Source organism: Carya illinoinensis, chromosome 1 (genome assembly GCF_018687715.1).
Source record: "Carya illinoinensis cultivar Pawnee chromosome 1, C.illinoinensisPawnee_v1, whole genome shotgun sequence".
NCBI lineage: Eukaryota > Viridiplantae > Streptophyta > Magnoliopsida > Fagales > Juglandaceae > Carya > Carya illinoinensis.
The window spans coordinates 55,513,503-55,533,344 of NC_056752.1; the positions used below are offsets into that span (position 1 = coordinate 55,513,503).

The following is a 19,842-nucleotide window of genomic DNA, read 5'->3' on the forward strand; positions in this document are numbered from 1 at the left end:
TTTTTCTTTGTAAATTTATGTTTTGCATTGTTATGTAACAACAATATTATCTATTTTGTATTTATTTTGTTCATCAATTTATTTTTTACAAAAACTTTTAAAGTGTTTAAATTATTAAAAACAAATCTAGACAATTTGAACCGAAATAAAATAATCTCATTTATTTATAAAAAAAAAAATCTCATTTGTGCTTCAGCCAACCAAAAATAAAATAAAATTGTGGATAATATTTTAACCGAGCTCGAGTCAAGTTACTCGAGCTCGTATAAATTCGTATATTTTTTATACTCAAGTTCAAGTCGAGTTCGATCATCATTTATTTTATACGAGTCGAGCTCGATCAGAAATTTTTAATATTTTTCGAGTTCGAGTCGAGTTCGAGCGGATATATATGCTAAACGAGCTATTGACCCCTGCTCGAATTCGACTCGATTTGGTTCGTTTGCAGCCCTAATAGAGGGTTTGGGAGCTACTGTATACGTGGAAGTTGGAAGGCCACGTGGGAATGGTTAACTAATAAATGACACGTCGTAGCCCAGCAATGATTCAGGAATGTGACACCTATGGAGACCAGATTCATCCAAAGTGGAACGGTTGATTTGTCATATCATGTGATAACGACGACAAATTTGCCAACACAAAAAAATGACAAGAGGCATCATTTTTTATATAATTATATTTTAAATCAAATGTATTTTTATAAAATAATTTAAAAATAACGTCATTCTGTATAAATAATTTAATTTTAGAATAAAATTGTAAAAATACATTGTCCCGGTATCCTTACGAGAAAACCTTTTGAAATAGTATAAAGGGATGTCTACTTTTTCGGATATTGTTAGACGAGACTAGATGGTTGAGACAGAATGAATTAAAATAAAAAATAAAAATTATTTTTTAATAATAATATTATTTTAAAATTTTAAAAAAATTAAATTATTTATTATATTTTATATAAAAATTTTAAAAAATTATTATTATTAAATAAGATAAATTAAAAAATAAGTTAGATGATTTTTCATATTCAAACATTATCTTCCACATGTTTAGAAAATCTTCTCCCAAATCGCAAATACATGTATTAAATGGGAAAATAGGTAAAGACATATTAAATACAGACCCTGTTTATGCTGAACAGTGGAAAGGCCGCTACCGCACGGCTCATAAATGTGAAGGGAAATCAGAGGTAATAATTAAATAAAATATTATTAAACTATTTTTTTAATATTTTTAATATTTTAAAATTTTAAAAAATTAAATTATTTATTATATTTTATATAAAAATTAGAATAATAAAATAAAATAAATTAAAACGAGTTAAAACATCTTTATATCCTTAAAATCTGTCCACAAAGGTAGGGTTTCGAACTTTCTAGTAAACGAGATTTGACGGACCAGCCTGATTTATGTGATTCGTTCCAACTAAGTCTTTACATAAGACATCAAACTACCAATTCTAACCCCAACCTTTCCGCTCTATTGCATATAATTCTCGGTTTCTCTGTTTGTCGTCCACTCTCACTCCGAACAAATGGCTCTTCAGGTCATCGCTGCTGTCAAGGCTGCTCCTGGCGCACCTGATATCCTTGGAGACTGTATGTCAACACTACCTCTCTCTCTCTCTCTCTCTCTCTCTGAACACATTTCTGGGTTTTGATGGAATCTTCTTGTGTTGATTTGGGTGAGCATTTTATTTTTAGGTCCATTTTCACACAGGGTCCTCCTAACTTTGGAGGAGAAGAAAGTTCCGTACGAGTTGCGTCTTATCAACGTTGCTGATAAACCCGGATGGTATGCTCAAAATCAGAGCCTAAAGATCACTTTTTGCCGGTTTTGTGCTTATTTTAAGTGTCTGAGCAAATGGGGGTTGTAATCGTGTTTGCCGGTGATTTTGTTTTTATAGGTTTTTGGAGGTGAACCCAGGAGGGAAGGTGCCGGTTGTGAAGTTCGATGACAAATGGGTGGCAGACTCTGATGTTATCGTTGGGATTCTTGAGGAGCGGTACCCTGAACCGTCTTTCATAACTCCTCCTGAATTCGCCTCCGTGTATGTATCTCCGCCCCCCCCCCCCCCCCCCCCCCCCCCCTCTTCTCCTCTCCTCTCTCTCTCTCATCGTGTGTGTCTGGATTTTGTATTTACGAATTCCTTTTACTCTGCCGCTTATAATAATCGTTTTACACATGAAATTCGCTGTCTTTTGTTGTGCGAATTAGTTATCCATCGTTTTTGCGTTAATTAAAATTTTCAAAAATTTCATCTCTTTTGCTTTTCTTGGTGGATTTCATCCAAAAGGACATGGATGAATCTGCAATCCGTGGTTGTCAGTTCTTGCTTGAGTTGAATCCACAAAAGAAGTTTCTAAATTTTGCCTTCCTTTTTGTGGTGAGCTCGCAGGGGATCAAAGATTTTTGGGGCGTTTGTTACGTTTTTGAAGAGCAAGGATCCCAATGACGGATCGGAGCAAGCTTTGCTTGATGAATTGAAGGCCCTGGATGAACACCTTAAGGCACATGTATGTATGTTTACATTTAAATGAGACCCTTGAGATAGTTATTGGTTTTCCCTGTTTTTCTCGAAACTGTTGGCTGAGAAGTTGGAGGATGGAATCAGGGACCATATATCGCTGGAGAGAAGATAAGTGCTGTTGATTTCAGTTTGGCACCAAAGTTGTTCCATCTCGAAGTGGCCCTTGGTCACTTCAAGAACTGGACTGTCCCTGAAAGCTTAACTCATTTCCACAACTACAAGAAGGTATGTAGTTGTTGTATTTGTTGCATAATGGTTGCAGCCTTGTTTTTGTTAGGTAGCTGTTTGGATCTATGCTCCTATGAGAGTTGTTTCTGTTTTGGTTTCTATTATTTGAATGGCAAACAGAGAAAACTCCTTTCCCATAATTTATGTGGAGATGCGATTGTTATTGCTGTCCATACTGGGCTTGGACTTGGGTCGCCAGGATCATGGCAATAGTATAGACAGTTGATAGTGTAGTGTGGTAGTCATATTGATAAACTCTTTCATGTGGTTCATGCTGGGCCACATACAAAATGCAATGAAGCATTGTGAGCACTTCAGACCGTGTCTTGCATGTGTCTAAGACGATTGGTTCTTCTCACACTCTTTCCACTCAGCTACAAATGCATCTTATGGCAAAAATGACCTAAGGTGGTCTTAGGAAAGACGCTATATGAGTTTGATTGTTGTAGTAGTAATCTGAGGGTCCACTTTTTATAAACTGCATGTTGAAGTGAAAAATCAACCAAATTCGCGTATCATGAGTAGAAAGGTTTTTACCTTCCACTGAAGGTGCGGTGCACGGGACCGGGGTTTATTCTGCAGGGGTGGGTCCAGAGGGCCCTGCCTTGGAGAGGTTCACAGAACTACATCCTTCCAAATTTCAATACAGAAGAAGGGTTGGTTTGGTTAATCTGTTAACTTGGAAGTACAAGTTCAGTGGAAGACTAGAATCTCTGGTAGGTAATTCACGCTGGAGATGATTTCTCCTCCAGCCTGAACCTGTTTTACTGCCCTCTGATTAACTGCTTTCTTTTCTAACCTATTTATATGCTTCAAAATGTTAACCCACATTAGAAGCAGATTTGTTTTACTATGCTAAGTATGTGTCCTCAGTCAACAAATACTTAAATCTGCACTGAAACTCCGTTTTCTACCAGCTGATGGAACCCTACAGAAATATCTCATCAAAAGAGTGTTTATCATATGTTTGGATACTTTGTAGCCTTTTAATGGCCCATATCTGGTGTTCAGCATATGTTTTTAGAAGATTTTAGTGAAGTGGACTTTTCTGAGGTGAACCACTATGGTCACAAGCCAACTTCTGAAGTCATATTTTACATGGTTATATATTCCAACGTTTATAGTTGAGGCATTGGCGGGACAAGAAAGGCCTTTGTGTTTTTCTGTTGTATTAGGAATAGCCGTAATAAATGCACTGCCTTGGCAAATCCCCTTTTCTTCCTTCAGAATCCTCTGTGCCTTAAAATATGTTGATGTAAGGGCTGTACGTGTTTTCAATAATTTTGTCGGTAATGTTTTGTCCATCTTATTTTGCAGTTGCTTTTCTCTCGGGAATCTTTTGAGAAAACCAAGCCTTCAAAAGAACATGTAATTGCAGGATGGGCGCCGAAGGTCAATGCTTAAAAGAGATCTAAATTAAAATGGCTGTTGAAGTGTAGTTGTGAACTGTGGTTGAGACTTATGAACCTTAAGAGCAATGATCCCATGTCTATGTGATCTTATGTGTTGTGTGTGCTAGCTACTGAATTTGCTTCTTTTCTTCCCCTGTTTACTGAACTCCCTGGTATATTTTTCTGTCGGTGGTCTATTTATGTACTCTGTTTTCCTTTGGGAGTGTGTGCATTTACCTAGTAACTCTTTTCCGGGTTTGGCTTGGGTTGTGAACAACGTGTCCCATAACAGGAACGAACACATTTCCCTCATCCATTGAAATTGGACTCGAGCCTAGTCTATATTCTAGTACAGGCATGTATGAGTTTATTGTGTGCTGCGACCTCTCCAGGAAGAATCCAACTCAAAAGAAAAGTTCATTGGGCAGTTTGGGCTTATTTAAGGTGTAAAATGACACAAGTAGATGCTGCAATTCCGCATTTAGATTGACTTCGAAGTGAGACTTTCAAACCCGGAGCGGTAGAGTTACTATGCTATGTTTACAGTTAAGAAACGGAAACGAAAGGAATAGGAAAGTCAAATATGACAGTTCGGTATTGTCGTGTACGCACTCAATTTGAAGCCACCCAATTGTTCTATCCTTTAATTATGGGTTTCAATCGGGCATCTCAAAAGTTCTTATAGATTTGATTCTATTTAGGAAAAGAACTAAAAAGAAAAGAATAATGCTATATCCAGTGACTAACTTTTTTTAAAAGAATTAGTCTTTTTAAAAAAATAAAAATATTAGTTTTAAGATTAATGTTAGATATTTATAATTGTAGAATGTATAAGTGTTGTATAATTTTTTTGAAAAAATTAAGGATTTAATATTAAAAAATTAATTTTTTTATATAAATTTCGTATTTGATATTATATTTATTCATATTTTTAAAAAAAAATTATATGATGATTGCATATTTCATAAATATCATTTTTCTTATTTTAAAATCTCTATCGCTACGCATCATCATTATAATTTGACTTCGCCCTGCTTATGCACCCACCTCAAGAGAAAAAGAATTGACCGGTAGAGACACTGCCATGGTGGCACAACCAATCGAAAACATCAATTTCCTTTCCTTTAGGCATGAACTTGAACCATGGAGGCAGTTTGAGTTTATATCTCATGTTTTATCGAACATCACAAAAACATTATATCGTGAGATGGCAAACGATTATGTGTCAACATCTCATTACAACACATGTTTATAAGACAGGCGTGGTGGACTATGACGCTGTGGTGCACCACTTAGATTCGTATTTTCCTGTGGCAATACGTACGTGGTAGCTGGCTGGCGGAACGATCAGATAGATTAATTAGTACGTCGCTCGAAGCCTCTGGCATTTAAACCGGGACCCTAGTTCGACTCTAGAAGGCCCAAGGGTATTCCATACATTCAGTGGCAAAGGCGTGAACTTTCTAGTTAACAAGATTGGACCGTTCGCAAAACTTGAAACCACCTAATTCATATCTCAACCTATAAAGCTTATATAAATCTAGCCCATGCAAATGCATACCAGTTGCCATCCCGTCGCTAATAACGCTGAGTTTCTCAATTAATGCCGCCCCTCACTCCAAAAAAAAAAAAAAAAGAATGGCTCTCGATGTCGCTGTTAAGGCTGCCGATGGTGCACCTGATATTCTTGGAGATTGTATGTTTAAATTACCTCTCTCTCTCTCTCTCTCTATGATTAACTTTCTGGGTTAATTTGGGCGAGCCTTTTGTTTTCAGGTCCGTTCTCCCAGAGGGTCCTCTTAACTTTGGAGGAGAAGAAAATTCCGTACAAGTTGCACCTCATCAATTTCAATGACAAACCCCAATGGTATTTAGGCAGTCTGAATCTGAAGATTTGTTTATATAATATATATATTTCAAAACTGTTAAATGCAGTCGGCAAATACAAGCAGGATGCAAACGGTTATACGGAATAAATAAAAAAAATTATAAAAATAATTCTTTTTTCATGTAGATTTCATATTAATTTATTTTTTTCAAAGCGACTGCACGTCACTTGCATAACCACGACTGTAAATATCATTTCTTATATATATTTATATATATTTGTGTTATTTTCAAATGCTTGGACAAATGAGTCTCGTTGGGTGGTGATGATCATGAATGTATATATAGGTTTTTAGAGGTGAACCCGGAAGGGAAGGTGCCGATCGTGAAGTTCGATGACAAATGGGTGTCTGACTCCGATGTTATTGTAGGGATTCTCGAGGAGCAGTACCCTGAACCCTCTCTCACTACTCTGAATTCGCTTCTGTGTATGTTCCTCACTCTCTCCCTCTACGTGTCTGAATTTCGATTTTGTGCTTAAGGTCTAAGACAGCTCTTTTAATTTACACGCGATTATAAGAGTACTCTTAGGTTGGATGTGGACGTCGGATTGAGTCGAGTTAGTTTAAGTTAAATAAAATATTATTAGAATAGTAATTTTAAATATTATGAGTGTGTTAAAATTTGAAAAAGTTAAATTTTTTATTATATTTTATATAGAAATTTAAAAAAGTATATAAAAAATTAAAAAAAATATAATGATGAGATAAAGTGAGTTGGGAGGATTTGATAACCAAACGAGATATATTTTTCCATCCTATTCTTTAAAATATATTATTAATTTTTTTTAATTTTACATATTAATTTTTACAATATATCATATATTACCTTATATATTTTTTCTTCGTATCATTTAAATATTATACTTTTTGTTCTTTTTTATTCATTTCAGATATTTTCTCTAATTACTAATAATATTCTCATATCTTTTAATATTTGTAATATCTCTCCATATATAATATTATATAATTATGTTTTATTTTAAATTAATCCAAATTTATAAGCTAAACAAAAATATAAATTAGCTCAAAAAATAAGAAAGAATAGATTATATATTGAAAATATTTTTAAAGTATATTATGAGAATATACATTTTCGATAATTGTAAAAGAATATTTTTAAGATATTTTTCGATATATTTCGTGAATATAGTTGATCTATAAATAATATGTGAGACTCAATTTTATTAAAATATCACCACTCCATTCGGAAAAGTTAATAATGTCTTAAGTATTACATAATATGATAAAGTTAAATGAAAGTAATCATAAGCTAGAATAGAAGTTGGCATTGTCATTGATTGAAATTCTAAAACTGAAAGTCCTTACGAGCTCTTGGCAAATGCAAGATATATATTTAAGCCTGAGACCGATTACAAGAGAGAGGGGTATGAAATGAAAAAAAAAAAAAAAAAAAAAACTTGAAGAAATGGGAAATCACACGAGGAGAAAAGAGAAAGTAATTAAAAATGTTTACATTTGATAAACAGGATTCTCTACATATAGAGTGATTACTGAAGCAAAATATATAATATTTTTAAAATACAAAATCTAATGGAATAGTATTTTAAGAACATTTTTTTATATTTTAAAAGAAAATGTATTTTATAGGAATCACTGAGTGTGCTATAAGTGTACGAGGAGTTCAAGGATTTGGGCATTCCATCTGTTAATTTTTGATGCATGTTGTAATATATTAATATTAAATTTTAGCATTCCTTTCTTTCTTATTGTACGTACTTCATTTCAATGAATGTGTGTTGAGAATAGCAAACAATAATTGATCAGTACTTGGAAAGATTTCTGCATATAATTTATAATTTCACAAAAGCTTAGAGATGATTTACGATGTCCGTTTACACTGGTGCATGGAATAAATTGTTTTACACCTGAAAAAAGCTTCTTTTCTTTGTTGTTGTTGTTGTCCGGATCAGTGGATATCGATCTTGTCCTCGTACGAGTATATTTTTTATTTTTATTTTTTGCTTTTGATTTGTGTCACATACAAAAGGATTTACATTGATCTGCCATCCGTCGTTGTTTTTGTTTGGTTGATTAGACCCACAAGTCATTAATAATTTGTAGTTCTTAATTTTGTTGCCGTCCTTTTATTGCGAGCTCAAAGGGGATCGAAGATTTTTGTGGCCTTTGTGAAATTCTTAACGAGCAAGGATCCTGATCATGACGGATCAGAACAGGCTTTGCTTAATGAATTGAAAGCATTGGATGAACACCTCAAGGCACACGTATGCGTCATATTTACATTGAAATATATAGAACGCTTGTAAGAGTTATTAGTTATATATTCAAAACTCATGTATGCTGAGAAGCTGGAGGATGGAATCAGGGGCCATATGTTGCGGGTGAGAAGATGACTGCTGTTGATTTGAGTTTGGCACCGAAGCTGTACCATCTCGAGGTGGCTCTCGGTCATTTCAAGAACTGGACTGTCCCTGAAAGCTTAACTCATTTCCATATCTACAAGAAGGTACGTTTATACTTGTTCATGTATAGCTTTGTTTCTGTGTTCATTTATCGAATCAAATGATGGGGCTAATATACATGGGTTCTCTGTCTTATATATATCTTATTTCGCAGTTGCTTTTCTCTCGGGACTCTTTTCAGAAAACCAATCCTGCAATAGAATCTATAATTGCTGGATGGAAGCCGAAGGTAATTAATGCATAAAAGGGTTGTAAATAATAAAGGGCTTTTGAGCTTCAGATATGAACAGTGGTTGAGACTTGTGAACCAGCTTAGACCAAAAAAGACACATATGGTTTGTTCCCATGACATCCAATAAATGCATTCTTGCCTGTATATGCGAGCTATGTTTTTTATTTTGGATTCCTCTGGCCTGTTTGCTGATTACTTGGTATCGAACAGTAGTTTATTTAGTCATGAGATTGTTCCTTTCAAACCCGGAGGAGCAAGTTTCCAGGGTATTCTCTAAGCTTTACATATAGGAAAGAAACAAGAAACATTACGGGCCGAAGGAAACGTGAATCGAAGACGAGGTTTGATTTTGTCGTTTATGTTGTATGTATTTGAAGTTACCACGCAAACGGCCAATAAGTCAAATAAAAGAATCAAAAAGACAAAGTGAACATGTAATTTAGTGACCCGAAAACTAAAAGTGAAAAGCTCGTGATTATTTTTTCTCTCTCCATAGGTCATTTTCTCTCAAATCAACCGTAGGCTATCCTTCGATTTTCTTCAACTAGAGGGTGGTTTGAGCTTCGGCTCCTCCTTCCCTCATCCTCTCCTCCGATCATCATTGGACCTGTTTATATATATATATATATATTTGTTTAAATTTCAGATTTTATGTCACTTTTCATCCATAGCACCAACATGCATCGACCTCTTACGGTCGTCACGTGTCTTGCCTGCAGATTCTCCAGCAATCAATTTGTACAGTCGAAGAAAACTATCTAAAAGTGTGATGCGTGAGTTTTACATGCTGCAGCGTCAGAGGGAGTCTTGTCAAGGCCCCGAACAAGGTTGACCACGGCCAAGCTGCCCATGGTGCTCATGCACCTTGCAACCACCCCCAAGCAAGCTAAGGCCATGCCATGGCTTGGCCAGCAAGCCCAGGCCATGTACACGGCCAGCTAGCACGCATAACCATGCCACAAGCCAGGCCATGCACACGCCCAGTGACTAGCACATGTGCACGTCCAACCATGCAAGCCATGCAGCACGCCCTGCCACATGCCACATGCCACAAGCCATGCAGGCAGGCTAGCATGCACAGGCCCATGTGCATGCCCAGTGAGGTTAGTGGACTTGCACAGCCAACATGCATGCCCAAACCAAGCCAGACACCTGCACGACCAGCATGTATACCCAAACCAAACCAAGCAGCTGCATGGCCAACTTGCATGCCAGACCAAGCCTTGTGTGCGCCCACACACAGGCACCAGCACATCACCAGTCAACACCCAGGCCTACACGCCTGGCCATGTCACGTAGTAGCAGGCCTTGCCCACGGCATCAAACCAACCAGGCCACCCAACCAACCATGATCAGGCCATGCAACACAATTCCACTAACTTCAGAACCAACTCAAGCCACACGGACCCAACCATGCCAAGGGCCACGTGGAGCTCATCCAAACCATTGAATGCCATCTAGGGTTTTACTATATATGCAACACTTAAACTTTGTAATGGGACTTTTGCCATTTTTATCATTGAACTCTTGTGTGTTCTTGAGGATTATCGATGCCAAGCACTTGGGCTCTAAGGGTGCAATACTTGAATCTCATAGAGAGAAGCTCTTCTTGCAATCCGTGAATAAAAGATGTTCATTTTTATCCAATCTGCATGATATTGTTTTTATCTTGCATTATTTCCATTTCCATTTCGTATAAACTATTGTTCATCATCATCCTCATTGCATTGCATTGCATTGTTCTTCATCCTATTGCTTTATCCATCGTGTTCTTGCATTGCCCAAAGCTTAATAGGAACTTTCCCACTTCCCAAAGACTACCAAATAAACCCTACACCATACACTGCCAGCCTAAACTTTCCTTAACTCCATTTCCATTTTTGAGCCTTTGCACCCTCGTAGACCCTAGTCGTCCCTTTCCTTTCCCATTTCCTAAGCCTAAACATTCCCCCTTCCCAAGGCCAAGTTGCCCCATCCAAATTGGGCAAACCTAGTTCTCCAACCCTAGTCGCCACTCCAAAAGGACAACTAGACAACTTGCTTTTCCAAAAAGCAAGTTGTCCCCTTACTATTTTGGGAAAACCCTAGCCACACACTCAAACCTCACTTCCGTTCACCTCCTTAGTCTCATCTTTTAAGCACCACCTCCAAGAACAAGCACCACCTGTGCCTTGAGTTCCCTCATATTGCATTCCTTAAACACTTAGACACCCATCATCATCCGCATATTCACTTCTCCCTCCTAGACACTATACTTTCTTAATCCTAGGTGCTCTCCATTGCCGTCCAAGAAGCGAGGCCAAGCAAGTGAGCTAGGCACATTCAGTCACAACCTCTCCAAGGCAAACTTGAGGACCATAATGTTTAAGGACTAGACCGAGGTCTTTAACAAGTCTGTCGCCGTCACATACGACACCATTGGGATCAGTGGCTTTGATTCTCTCAGAACCAACCACCATTTTTTTTTATTAGAGTGGTGAGTGACCCTTATGCGCCATCACAAACAGTAAAAGTCTTCCGTTGGCGTATCAATGCATTCTCTGGTTGCTACATTTCTATTTTCTCTAACTGATGATCAAAATAAAGTAGTCATGAAAGACTCCTACAGCCAGTCCATATAAACAAGATGCAGCACACTTCGTTTTACTTTGACTTTTAGTCGCAGTTTGATAGTCTATTTATCAGACTATTTTAAAATTGTTTCAAGTGATTTCCCCTTAGTGGAAAATGGGTGGGAGCTATGTTTTAGCTCCAAATTCCTTTTTTTTCTTTTTTTTTTTTTCATTGTTGTTACATTTGTTTGTTTTGATATGTTTATTGGGGAATATTCCTACCCCATTGAATCTTGTATCATGTAGGGGTATAGTTTATCTATAAACTTATTTGCTTAAAAAAATAAAAAATACCTCGACCCCTTCATTTTCTGTTCACACAAACTTTAGCCGCAAAGGCAAGCAGTTAATTAAAGTTTCCTCATTTTCATACGACATCATAAAAGTGTACGTATTTTGTGAGATGTCAAAAAGGTAACCAATCGATTTACTGGAAATCGATTGGTTTCGATCATAAGAATCGACGAATCTCGGTACGTGTACGTCGAGCAATCGCTGTCGATTAGTTCCATCAAAATTTTGAACTCCCAACTAGGTACCTAAACGTACGATATCCTTCAACTGCTAGAGCAACACCCTCAACGCCCTTACATCACAGCAATCTCAACCACCAAATCGACACCCCAGACCACTCATGACATCCATCCAAAGGTAACTGAACCAACCCAAAAGGGTTAATTACTGCTGTTTTCATACAAGCTGCGTATGATCAGGACACTGACCAGGTCTAGAAATTGGTTAAATCAGTTTTGAACTTTTTACCTAAACATAATAAATGAGGAATTCAGCGAGGACTAGTGTAGTACTGCCGTTGGCAGAGACTGCCAATTTCCTTGCTTTAAAAGCCTAGCTTCCAGTTCCCCGCCAAGAAGTACCACTTAATAAATTCTCCAAAACATTTTATCTGATGTTCTGTCATATATCAAAATTCTTCGGATGGGCGGGTATCGACATTAATTCTTGTATCTATATATTCCTTCTATGATCATGCATGTCCTCAGACCTAATTTGTCACCCTGCATACGTTTCATGTGATCATTTGAAGTGAGATATCACCTGATGCTAACGTACAATGAATTCAGACCCTTGGGCTCCTAAAAGACCGGTAACATCGCCCTCACAAACCAATAAATAAAGTTCCTGACTGCGACGACAAATGTAAAGTAGTCCCCACATTATTTGCTTCATTCATTAATCTCGTCAATAAGAATTAGCAACATGATCACACGCAGCAGTAGTATACTACAGCATATATATATATATATACGTGTGTGTGTGTGCGTGCGCCGCGCGCACACAGCAGAACAAGACTGAACACAGACAAAATTACAAATATAGATTTTTACATGTCACGCGAAGATGAAGATGTCGTGATCTACCTGCAGCCCTACCCCATAAAACTCACAAAACAGCCAGGCCATAAGTCGTAGAAATGATGATCTATTTAAAACAGCTTAATTAAACAGTAGTACCAAATTAATGATTATCACGCGCGTAATTATATATATACACATGTAAATAATCGTACGCTTGATTAACAAGCTAATTAATACATGAGTAACGTGGCTTGTCTGGTTGGTTACACAGATTGAGGATGGTTAATTAACTTAATTGGAGAGGACAATGGCGCAGATACTCGGATCGTACTCTTCCGTATAGGACCACTCTGACACGGACTACATTTAGCTGAGACCCGTGTTTGGGTAGATGTAAAAATTTTGGAGTGCTCAAGTAACTACGAACCGGGCAAGATCGCTTTCAGAGAGCATGTTAATCGTCGGAATCTTTGGATGAATCCGATATCATCTTCTGGATCATCTGGCTTGTCTCTTCCTCGGACATTCGCTCTGCTTTGCTCTGAGATTGCGCATACGCCTCGAAGAATTCCTTATTTTCTTTCTCCAGTTCATTCCACACTGCAGTTATTGATGCATGTATTGGCTGCAGCGTTATTACTATATATATTTCTAAAAGAATCCTCTCTGTGTTCGTGCGTGAGTGTGTTTTTTTTTTTGGGGGGGTTATCAAAAAGATGGATGATGGAAAAAAGGGTTTCTTGCCTGTAAAGCTGTAACCAAAAAAAAAAATGTTGAACTGCGTTAAGCTGCTCGTGAGATCAGGTGCTCATATATATATATATAACCTTTTCAAACCGAAAATAAGAGCTGCAAAGGCTATCTTGTCTTGATTGGCTCGTTGGAGTTCTAATATACCAAGATACAGCTTGCACGATTCTCGATCGTAGCGTCCGTTAATATTGGTTCAAGATCATTCAAGAAATAAATATGCCAAGCCCAATCCTATCTGTGATCTTGCCAAGCATTCAGACGAGGCCTAACATTTACTAGTCAAGTAAGCTACCTCTCTCTCTCTCTTTCTGATCTCTCTCTCTAGCATATGTATGCGCATGCGAGTGTATGGAGTAAATATGCGTGTTTTTTGTGAACTAATGAGAGCCATAACGGCAGAAGATCAATAAGAGAGTGTTCAAGGAAACAAACCAGTGGAAGTGATAACAGGTTTGATGTTTGCATGTTTTGAAAGGGCTTCCATGCACTCTTCTTTAGTCATGTGAAAGATCAGACACTTCTCTATCAGGTGCTGCACCTATTCCAAGTAGTTCCGATCATCGTCAACAAGCAGCAACGAAAACAGAAATTAAAATTAACTTACATACACGTCGCAAAAACAGAATTATTGAAACACAACGATGAAAAAAGAAGAAGAAGAAGAAGTTATGATCTGAAGTACCATGTGTATATAAGAGGCAGAAGAGTCTCCCATGATCCTATAATCCCCGATCTTCAGCAAAACTCTATGCGAAACTCAAAAAAGTAAAGGAAATGATTACAGGAATTAGTGAGAGATAACTGAGTGCAAGGAGCTTCATACCCTAGGGGAGGCTCCTCAAACCTTTAAAATATGGAACTAAAAGGTGGAAGGATGGTAGCTAGAGTGGGGCCAGGAGTCCCACGTGAGAGATAGATGATAATTGGTTGGGAGGAGATTAGAGTAGATTCGTAAATGACCATTTCTTTGTCTCGTAGGATTGCCATTAGGCTGCATCCTTCCACGTGATAAGTGGGCCATCCCAAGGAGAAATCCTCCTAACGGACAAACCAACTGAGTGCAGGTGTTATCCTCCCATTGGAGACAATGTCACCCTCGTTGGCTAGCATCCCACAAACCACAGGGTGACACGTATGTTACCAAAGGGATGTCTTCGTCTTTCCAATGAAAATGAAGGTCTATTTCGAGTATTCAAATTAATGAAGGGCTATTTCCAATTTCTCAGTTTGCAAGCATAGAAAATTGGCCCGTACCATGTGGCATGTAGCGATTGGTCGAAATAATTTTTACCCAGAACATCGATCTGCAACACCTATATGCCATTTCAAACTCGGTCGGCTTCTTGGAGTTGATTAGGAGCTCCACAATGTATAAACTAAGCTTGACCTCATTGTCTTGTCTAGGTTTATGAAGAGGTCCCTAGTGGGGATATCACTCATATATCAATAGGATCCTAACTCTGCTACTTTCGATCGATGGCTCTTTCTTCCCTTGGATTTGATCGTGTCAGCCAGCGAGCTAGCTACAGGTTCTACGCAAGTGATGTTCATTGTCTTGTCTAACATTACGAAGAGGGCAGAATCAATCTTTTATAATCTAATTAAGCGAGAGACATCAATGCTTGAGCGGCAGATCATCCGTTAGCGTACGTCAAACTTAGAAGTAACCTCATGAGTAAGGCTCAAAGCACTGGCGTTGAATATTACTGGCAACAGGCAACGAGAGAAGAACAGGTAAGGAATCTACAATGATTCGTGAGTTCTTTAGAGAATCGTGCTAACAACATGAAGGTCGCATGTAGGTTTGAGAATTTCATGGGCCAATAAATTATTTATTTGTTTTGTTTATATGAAAGAAACACGAACCTTCAAACTTAAAATCATGTAGGCTTTGCTGTATTAATGCTTTCTTTTCTGTCCTGTTCCGAGAATTCTTGACAGTTTTGTCTTCTTCTTTTTTTTCCTTCTTCTTCTTGTAGTTCATCATCCAGTACCCATCAACATATATATATATATTCCCTAAAAGAAAATAATAAATTAAAAAGAACAAAGAACAAGTAGGTTCTAGTGGCACATGCATATTGCATGCAATAGACTGTGACTCAATAAACGAGTTGTTTGCTTCCCCCCTGATATTTTCTTCTGATACATATACTCTCAGCCATCGAGACTTGGAACCCTATCATTAATTTACAATTACAATATCATACGCACACAAAGAGTCGGAGCAGGAACCTGATATATTATAAAAATCCATGCAAGAATCAGTAAAGATGAATGCCGTATAAATTACGATCTTTTACACTGTTGGTAATCTCCAGGCCAATCGATCGATTTTTGTTTATAAGTTTTTCCTTTTCATGATAATTTAGATCCTCGGTCGAGAAGATTCGCCTACAAAATGTGGTTGACACGTGCTCCAGCTTGTTGCAGTACTGATCAGTTGGATCATGTGCACATGACGTAAGTTGTAACCAATGGTTCAGCAGCAGTGCTTCAGCTTAGTTTTGCCATGTCAACACGCATGACCAATTGCCATGCATGATCGGATATGATTTTAGATTGAGCTTGATGACGTGTCGGATGAAGATTGGTTTACAATCACGAAGCCAGGGTTGATGTTCTATCTCCGTATTCGTGCTTTTTGAGCCGAAGGATTCTTTCTTCCAGATACTTCAAGCTCCCTTAAACCTTGTTTACGGTGTCAGAAAGAGTGCTGATATACACGGTGAAAGATCTTATTTTTCGATTCGTACCCAGAGACAGGAAAATCATGCATAAAGCACCATTGCATGTTGCTCCTTGCAAAGGACAAAGAAATCGGCACCTATTTGTGCACTGTGATGCACAGCTGCTGGCGTACGTTAAGATACCTCCTTGAGTACAGCTGTATTGTGATTAGAAGCTCAATCAACATCCTACATATATGTGCTGTTAGCTAGTGTTGAATGTACAGTCATGGCTGAACCTAGCTAGCTACGGACATGCTTCGAATGAAATTAGAAAAAATATTCTGCATTAATTTGTACTTAACGACAATCTGCATCTTCTTTTGAGCCAGGATGTACAGTCATGAATTCATAAAAGAACATAATGAAATGTCTCTGTCTGTATGTCTGTATGAGGATGTGTCTTCTCATCGAATAATTCTGGAAATCTGCAATTAGCTAGGCTGAATGAAATAGCCACCAAATTCATGCTTGTGGATGCCTTCGGTCCTTTCATGATCTTTTGTTTCTTAGAAAGCAAACAGTACGCTGTTAGAGCCAGGAAGTTAAAAACATGCCTAGGAATACTGCACGTTTGTTAATGTAGAAAATATTTTATATATATATATATAAGGGAAGGGAATGGAGAAGGAGAGAGACACTTTTAGTGCTATATTTTTGCTGTTATGAAATGTCTGAATACATAAGATATGTCCATATTTATAGGAAAATGAGGCTAAAGAAATAATGAATAATGCTTATCACAAGCTCTAAATAAACTAGTCCCATATAAGCCTTTTATTAACAAAAAATAAAATAAAATTAGTCACACTAATAAAGAGTAATTTTTTACACTTTTTTAAGGTAGAGTCCACTTTTTTATAATGGCTTGCATAAGGCTTGTTTATTTAGAGCTTGTACAAATCATTTCTCAAAAATAATAGAATTATAATCAATCAATGATATTAATTGATATTGATTGATTTACGTAATAAACTAAATACGGTAGAGAATGCATCATATATATTACTATACTGACTAGAATATTTTGAATATAATATAAGCATGGTAACATTCTAACATCCTCCTCAAGCTTAGGATGAAGAATTTTGAAATCTTGAATTTGAAATTTGAGTATAATATTCATATTCATTGATTGGTCATTGATGAGATGGTGAAATGGTAGCGGAGACATGGCAACTAGAGCATCAAATCCAAAAATGTGGCCAACAACAGGTTATATGTGGTCATGGTCAATGACCAAAATTAGAATGCCGAAATCCAATTAAAGAAGAAGAAAACTCACATGCATTTAATAACGATACTCCAAATGTATGCATGTGACAGTGTATGAGATCAGGCTTTCACAAATCAGATTACCTATACCATGCGAACTTAATTATGAAATTTAGTATTAGAACAAATTAACAACGATGAATGGTTGGAAAGCACTGAGCAATGACAAGCTTGTTGGAAAAAGACGTTGGAAAAAGACCCTAGCATTGGAATCGAGTATTTCACAAATCATATGACTTGTACCATGAGATGGAAAGCACTAAATGGTGACAAGCTTGCCAAGAAAAGGACGCTGAAAAAAATACTCTAGTTGGAATTAGGTTTTTCATGTTAATTTTTTGCTCATTTACTTAAGTCTCATATGGGTGGGAAGTGAAGAAGGAGTAAATTTTTGGCCTATAAAAAGAAGGTTTAGCCTCATGGTCATGTGCACCAGTCAAATACTTAACTAGTAACTTTTAACTCTAATTAAATTCTTTTGTTATCCATTTTTGTAAAATGGGAAGAGGTGTGAGTTAAAGTTTTGCTAGTGGGGAAAGTTTTGTAGGTATATTTGGAGTGATGAGAGAAATTGTGTGATTGTAATAATTTTTATATAATAAATTCTCTTTTATGGGTTTGGTGGTTTTTCTCCTATTTAGGAGTTTCCACGTAAATATCTTGTGTTATTATTATTTCTCTATTTTTTTTATTATTCCTACAAATGGTAGATCCTATAGAGATAAATTTGAGAGTTCTAAATTTTCAATATTTCACAGATCGAATGATTATGCTAACTTAATTTTGAAATTTGGTTTTAGAACAAGCCGTGTTAAAGGTTGGAAAGCAACGAGAGGGACATGCTTGACAAAAAAAGAATCCAAGAAAAATATCCAAGACTCCAAAATGCTAACAACAAGAAGGAAAACATTGTAGTGAATGTGCAGTAATCGAGAAGAACACACTGGAAAGAAAGGGGATGGTCCACAGAATCAAACATGATCATGCATGTCTATCATGCCATAAAGAAAATAAAAATAAAATAAAATGTAGAAAAGAGAAGGGAAGGGAATAGGGAGTATGAGAGAGGGACAGTACTTTTAGAGTTACACTGAAATGTCTACATACATAACATGTCTTTATTTATAGGAGAATGAGGTTAGAAAAATCATGAAAATATAATCAATCAATGATATTAATTGATATTGATTGATTTGCAAAATAAACCAAATATGGTAGAGAATACGTTATATTAGCATACTTTCTAGAATATTATGAATATATTTTAAGTTTGGTAATATTCTAACATTTTAGTCCTTTATTTTTATTTTTATTTTTCCTTTTGTAAACATTTTCCATTGAAGTGCCATTCAAGGACTTGATGATTGAGGGGCGATTTCTTTTGAATTCTCCACGAATGAAACCAACTGGTAAAAATCTCACATGCAAATATATATAGTGATGAAAATGAAATTTCAGATGAAACCCAGTACTTTAGTTCAATAATGTTACTGATCTTTATTTTAATTTTATCATTTTTCGTAGTACAACTTATTAAGGCAAACTCTTCATCTGAGCATTATAGTGGCAGCACTAGAAAGGCAGCTGCACCTGCACCTGCCTCAGCAGAGCAACGGTCTTCATCAGAGCACTACAGTGGCAGCACTACAGTGGCAGCACTACAAAGGCTCCTGCACCTGCACTACAAGACAAACCACCTCTGCCACAACAGAGCAACACGCCACAGACTACTTAGCATATTCTCTGGAAATAGTGAGCTGGAGATATGAGATTGGCGTGCTTTGTAAATACGGAAACAATGTTTTTCCTTCTCTCTCATAGTTGCTCTACATGTATATAAACACCACTGTGTAGAAACCTTTCATAATATACAAGTGAAAAGAAAATTCATTTCGGGTAGCTTATTTCCTTCTGTTAAGGCATTCCAGCAAACACCTAGTGTGCTTGTATGGAATGACCTTTTGAACATTTCAATACAACTTGCAGTTGCTGATGTAAGATACAGCTTGGTTATGTATTCAAAGTTTGAAACATTATGAAATTCCTCTTGAAATCGATCGAAGTCCCAGATTAGATCCAAAAAAATAATCTATACCGCAGAAAGCACTTACATCAAAATATATCTAATGTATCACTCTCGTCTCATTGATACGTGTGATAGAATTAAGAATTATATACACAAACTCACTTTTCCTTTACAAAAATTTTATGTACAGTTATTTTTGTGTACTCTTAACGCATTCTACTAATATGATTAGTTACGTTATTTTTTTAATAAAAAATAATTATGTTGACCAATCACATTAGTGGAGTTTGCAAAAAATATATAAAAATAACTGTATATAGCAAAACTCCTATAAAAATTATTAGAATTAGAGATTTTATAAGTTTTAATTTCTTTGTGCGTACTCAAATTAGATAGGATGGGCGGTCATGACTCATAACCACT

The 19,842-nt window shown here is 36.7% G+C and overlaps 3 protein-coding genes across 4 annotated transcripts; 2 read left to right on the plus strand and 1 right to left on the minus strand.

Moving 5' to 3' along the window:
* The first annotated feature begins 1,411 nt into the window (after window positions 1-1,411).
* On the plus strand, window positions 1,412-4,364 carry LOC122290216 (glutathione S-transferase DHAR2-like). The gene is made up of 6 exons (XM_043097806.1): window positions 1,412-1,595; window positions 1,701-1,791; window positions 1,904-2,047; window positions 2,396-2,513; window positions 2,612-2,752; window positions 4,073-4,364. The coding sequence occupies exons 1-6, from the start codon at window positions 1,532-1,534 to the stop codon at window positions 4,157-4,159; spliced, it is 645 nt and encodes a 214-aa protein (XP_042953740.1). The 5' UTR covers window positions 1,412-1,531; the 3' UTR covers window positions 4,160-4,364.
* Window positions 4,365-7,880: 3,516 nt separating this feature from the next.
* On the plus strand, window positions 7,881-8,854 carry LOC122301238 (glutathione S-transferase DHAR2-like). Its single transcript, XM_043112449.1, has 4 exons — window positions 7,881-7,896; window positions 8,118-8,278; window positions 8,380-8,520; window positions 8,631-8,854. The coding sequence occupies exons 1-4, from the start codon at window positions 7,881-7,883 to the stop codon at window positions 8,718-8,720; spliced, it is 408 nt and encodes a 135-aa protein (XP_042968383.1). The 3' UTR covers window positions 8,721-8,854.
* Window positions 8,855-12,744: 3,890 nt separating this feature from the next.
* LOC122303656 lies at window positions 12,745-14,232 on the minus strand. 2 transcript variants are annotated; one of them, XM_043115528.1, is made up of 3 exons: window positions 14,072-14,232; window positions 13,822-13,927; window positions 12,745-13,236 (listed from the first exon to the last, which is right to left on the minus strand). In XM_043115528.1, the coding sequence occupies exons 1-3, from the start codon at window positions 14,102-14,104 to the stop codon at window positions 13,091-13,093; spliced, it is 285 nt and encodes a 94-aa protein (XP_042971462.1). In that variant the 5' UTR covers window positions 14,105-14,232; the 3' UTR covers window positions 12,745-13,090. The 2 variants fall into 2 exon arrangements, with proteins under 2 accessions (XP_042971462.1, XP_042971470.1); XM_043115536.1 differs by having other exon boundaries at window positions 13,822-13,921; window positions 14,072-14,227.
* Between the last annotated feature and the right edge of the window lie 5,610 nt (window positions 14,233-19,842).

Coding starts and splice junctions, on each gene's coding strand:
- LOC122290216 (XM_043097806.1), top strand. CDS start 1,532: ATGGCTCTTCAGGTCATCGCTGCTGTCAAGGCTGCTCCTGGCGCACCT. Junction 2,048..2,395: donor CCTCCTGAATTCGCCTCCGT/GTATGTATCTCC, acceptor GTGAGCTCGCAG/GGGATCAAAGATTTTTGGGG. Junction 2,514..2,611: donor ATGAACACCTTAAGGCACAT/GTATGTATGTTT, acceptor GGATGGAATCAG/GGACCATATATCGCTGGAGA.
- LOC122301238 (XM_043112449.1), top strand. Junction 8,279..8,379: donor ATGAACACCTCAAGGCACAC/GTATGCGTCATA, acceptor GGATGGAATCAG/GGGCCATATGTTGCGGGTGA. Junction 8,521..8,630: donor ATTTCCATATCTACAAGAAG/GTACGTTTATAC, acceptor CTTATTTCGCAG/TTGCTTTTCTCTCGGGACTC.
- LOC122303656 (XM_043115528.1), bottom strand. CDS start 14,104: ATGGGAGACTCTTCTGCCTCTTATATACACATG. Junction 13,928..14,071: donor CTGCCTCTTATATACACATG/GTACTTCAGATC, acceptor TACTTGGAATAG/GTGCAGCACCTGATAGAGAA. Junction 13,237..13,821: donor ACCTGTTATCACTTCCACTG/GTTTGTTTCCTT, acceptor CAATAACTGCAG/TGTGGAATGAACTGGAGAAA.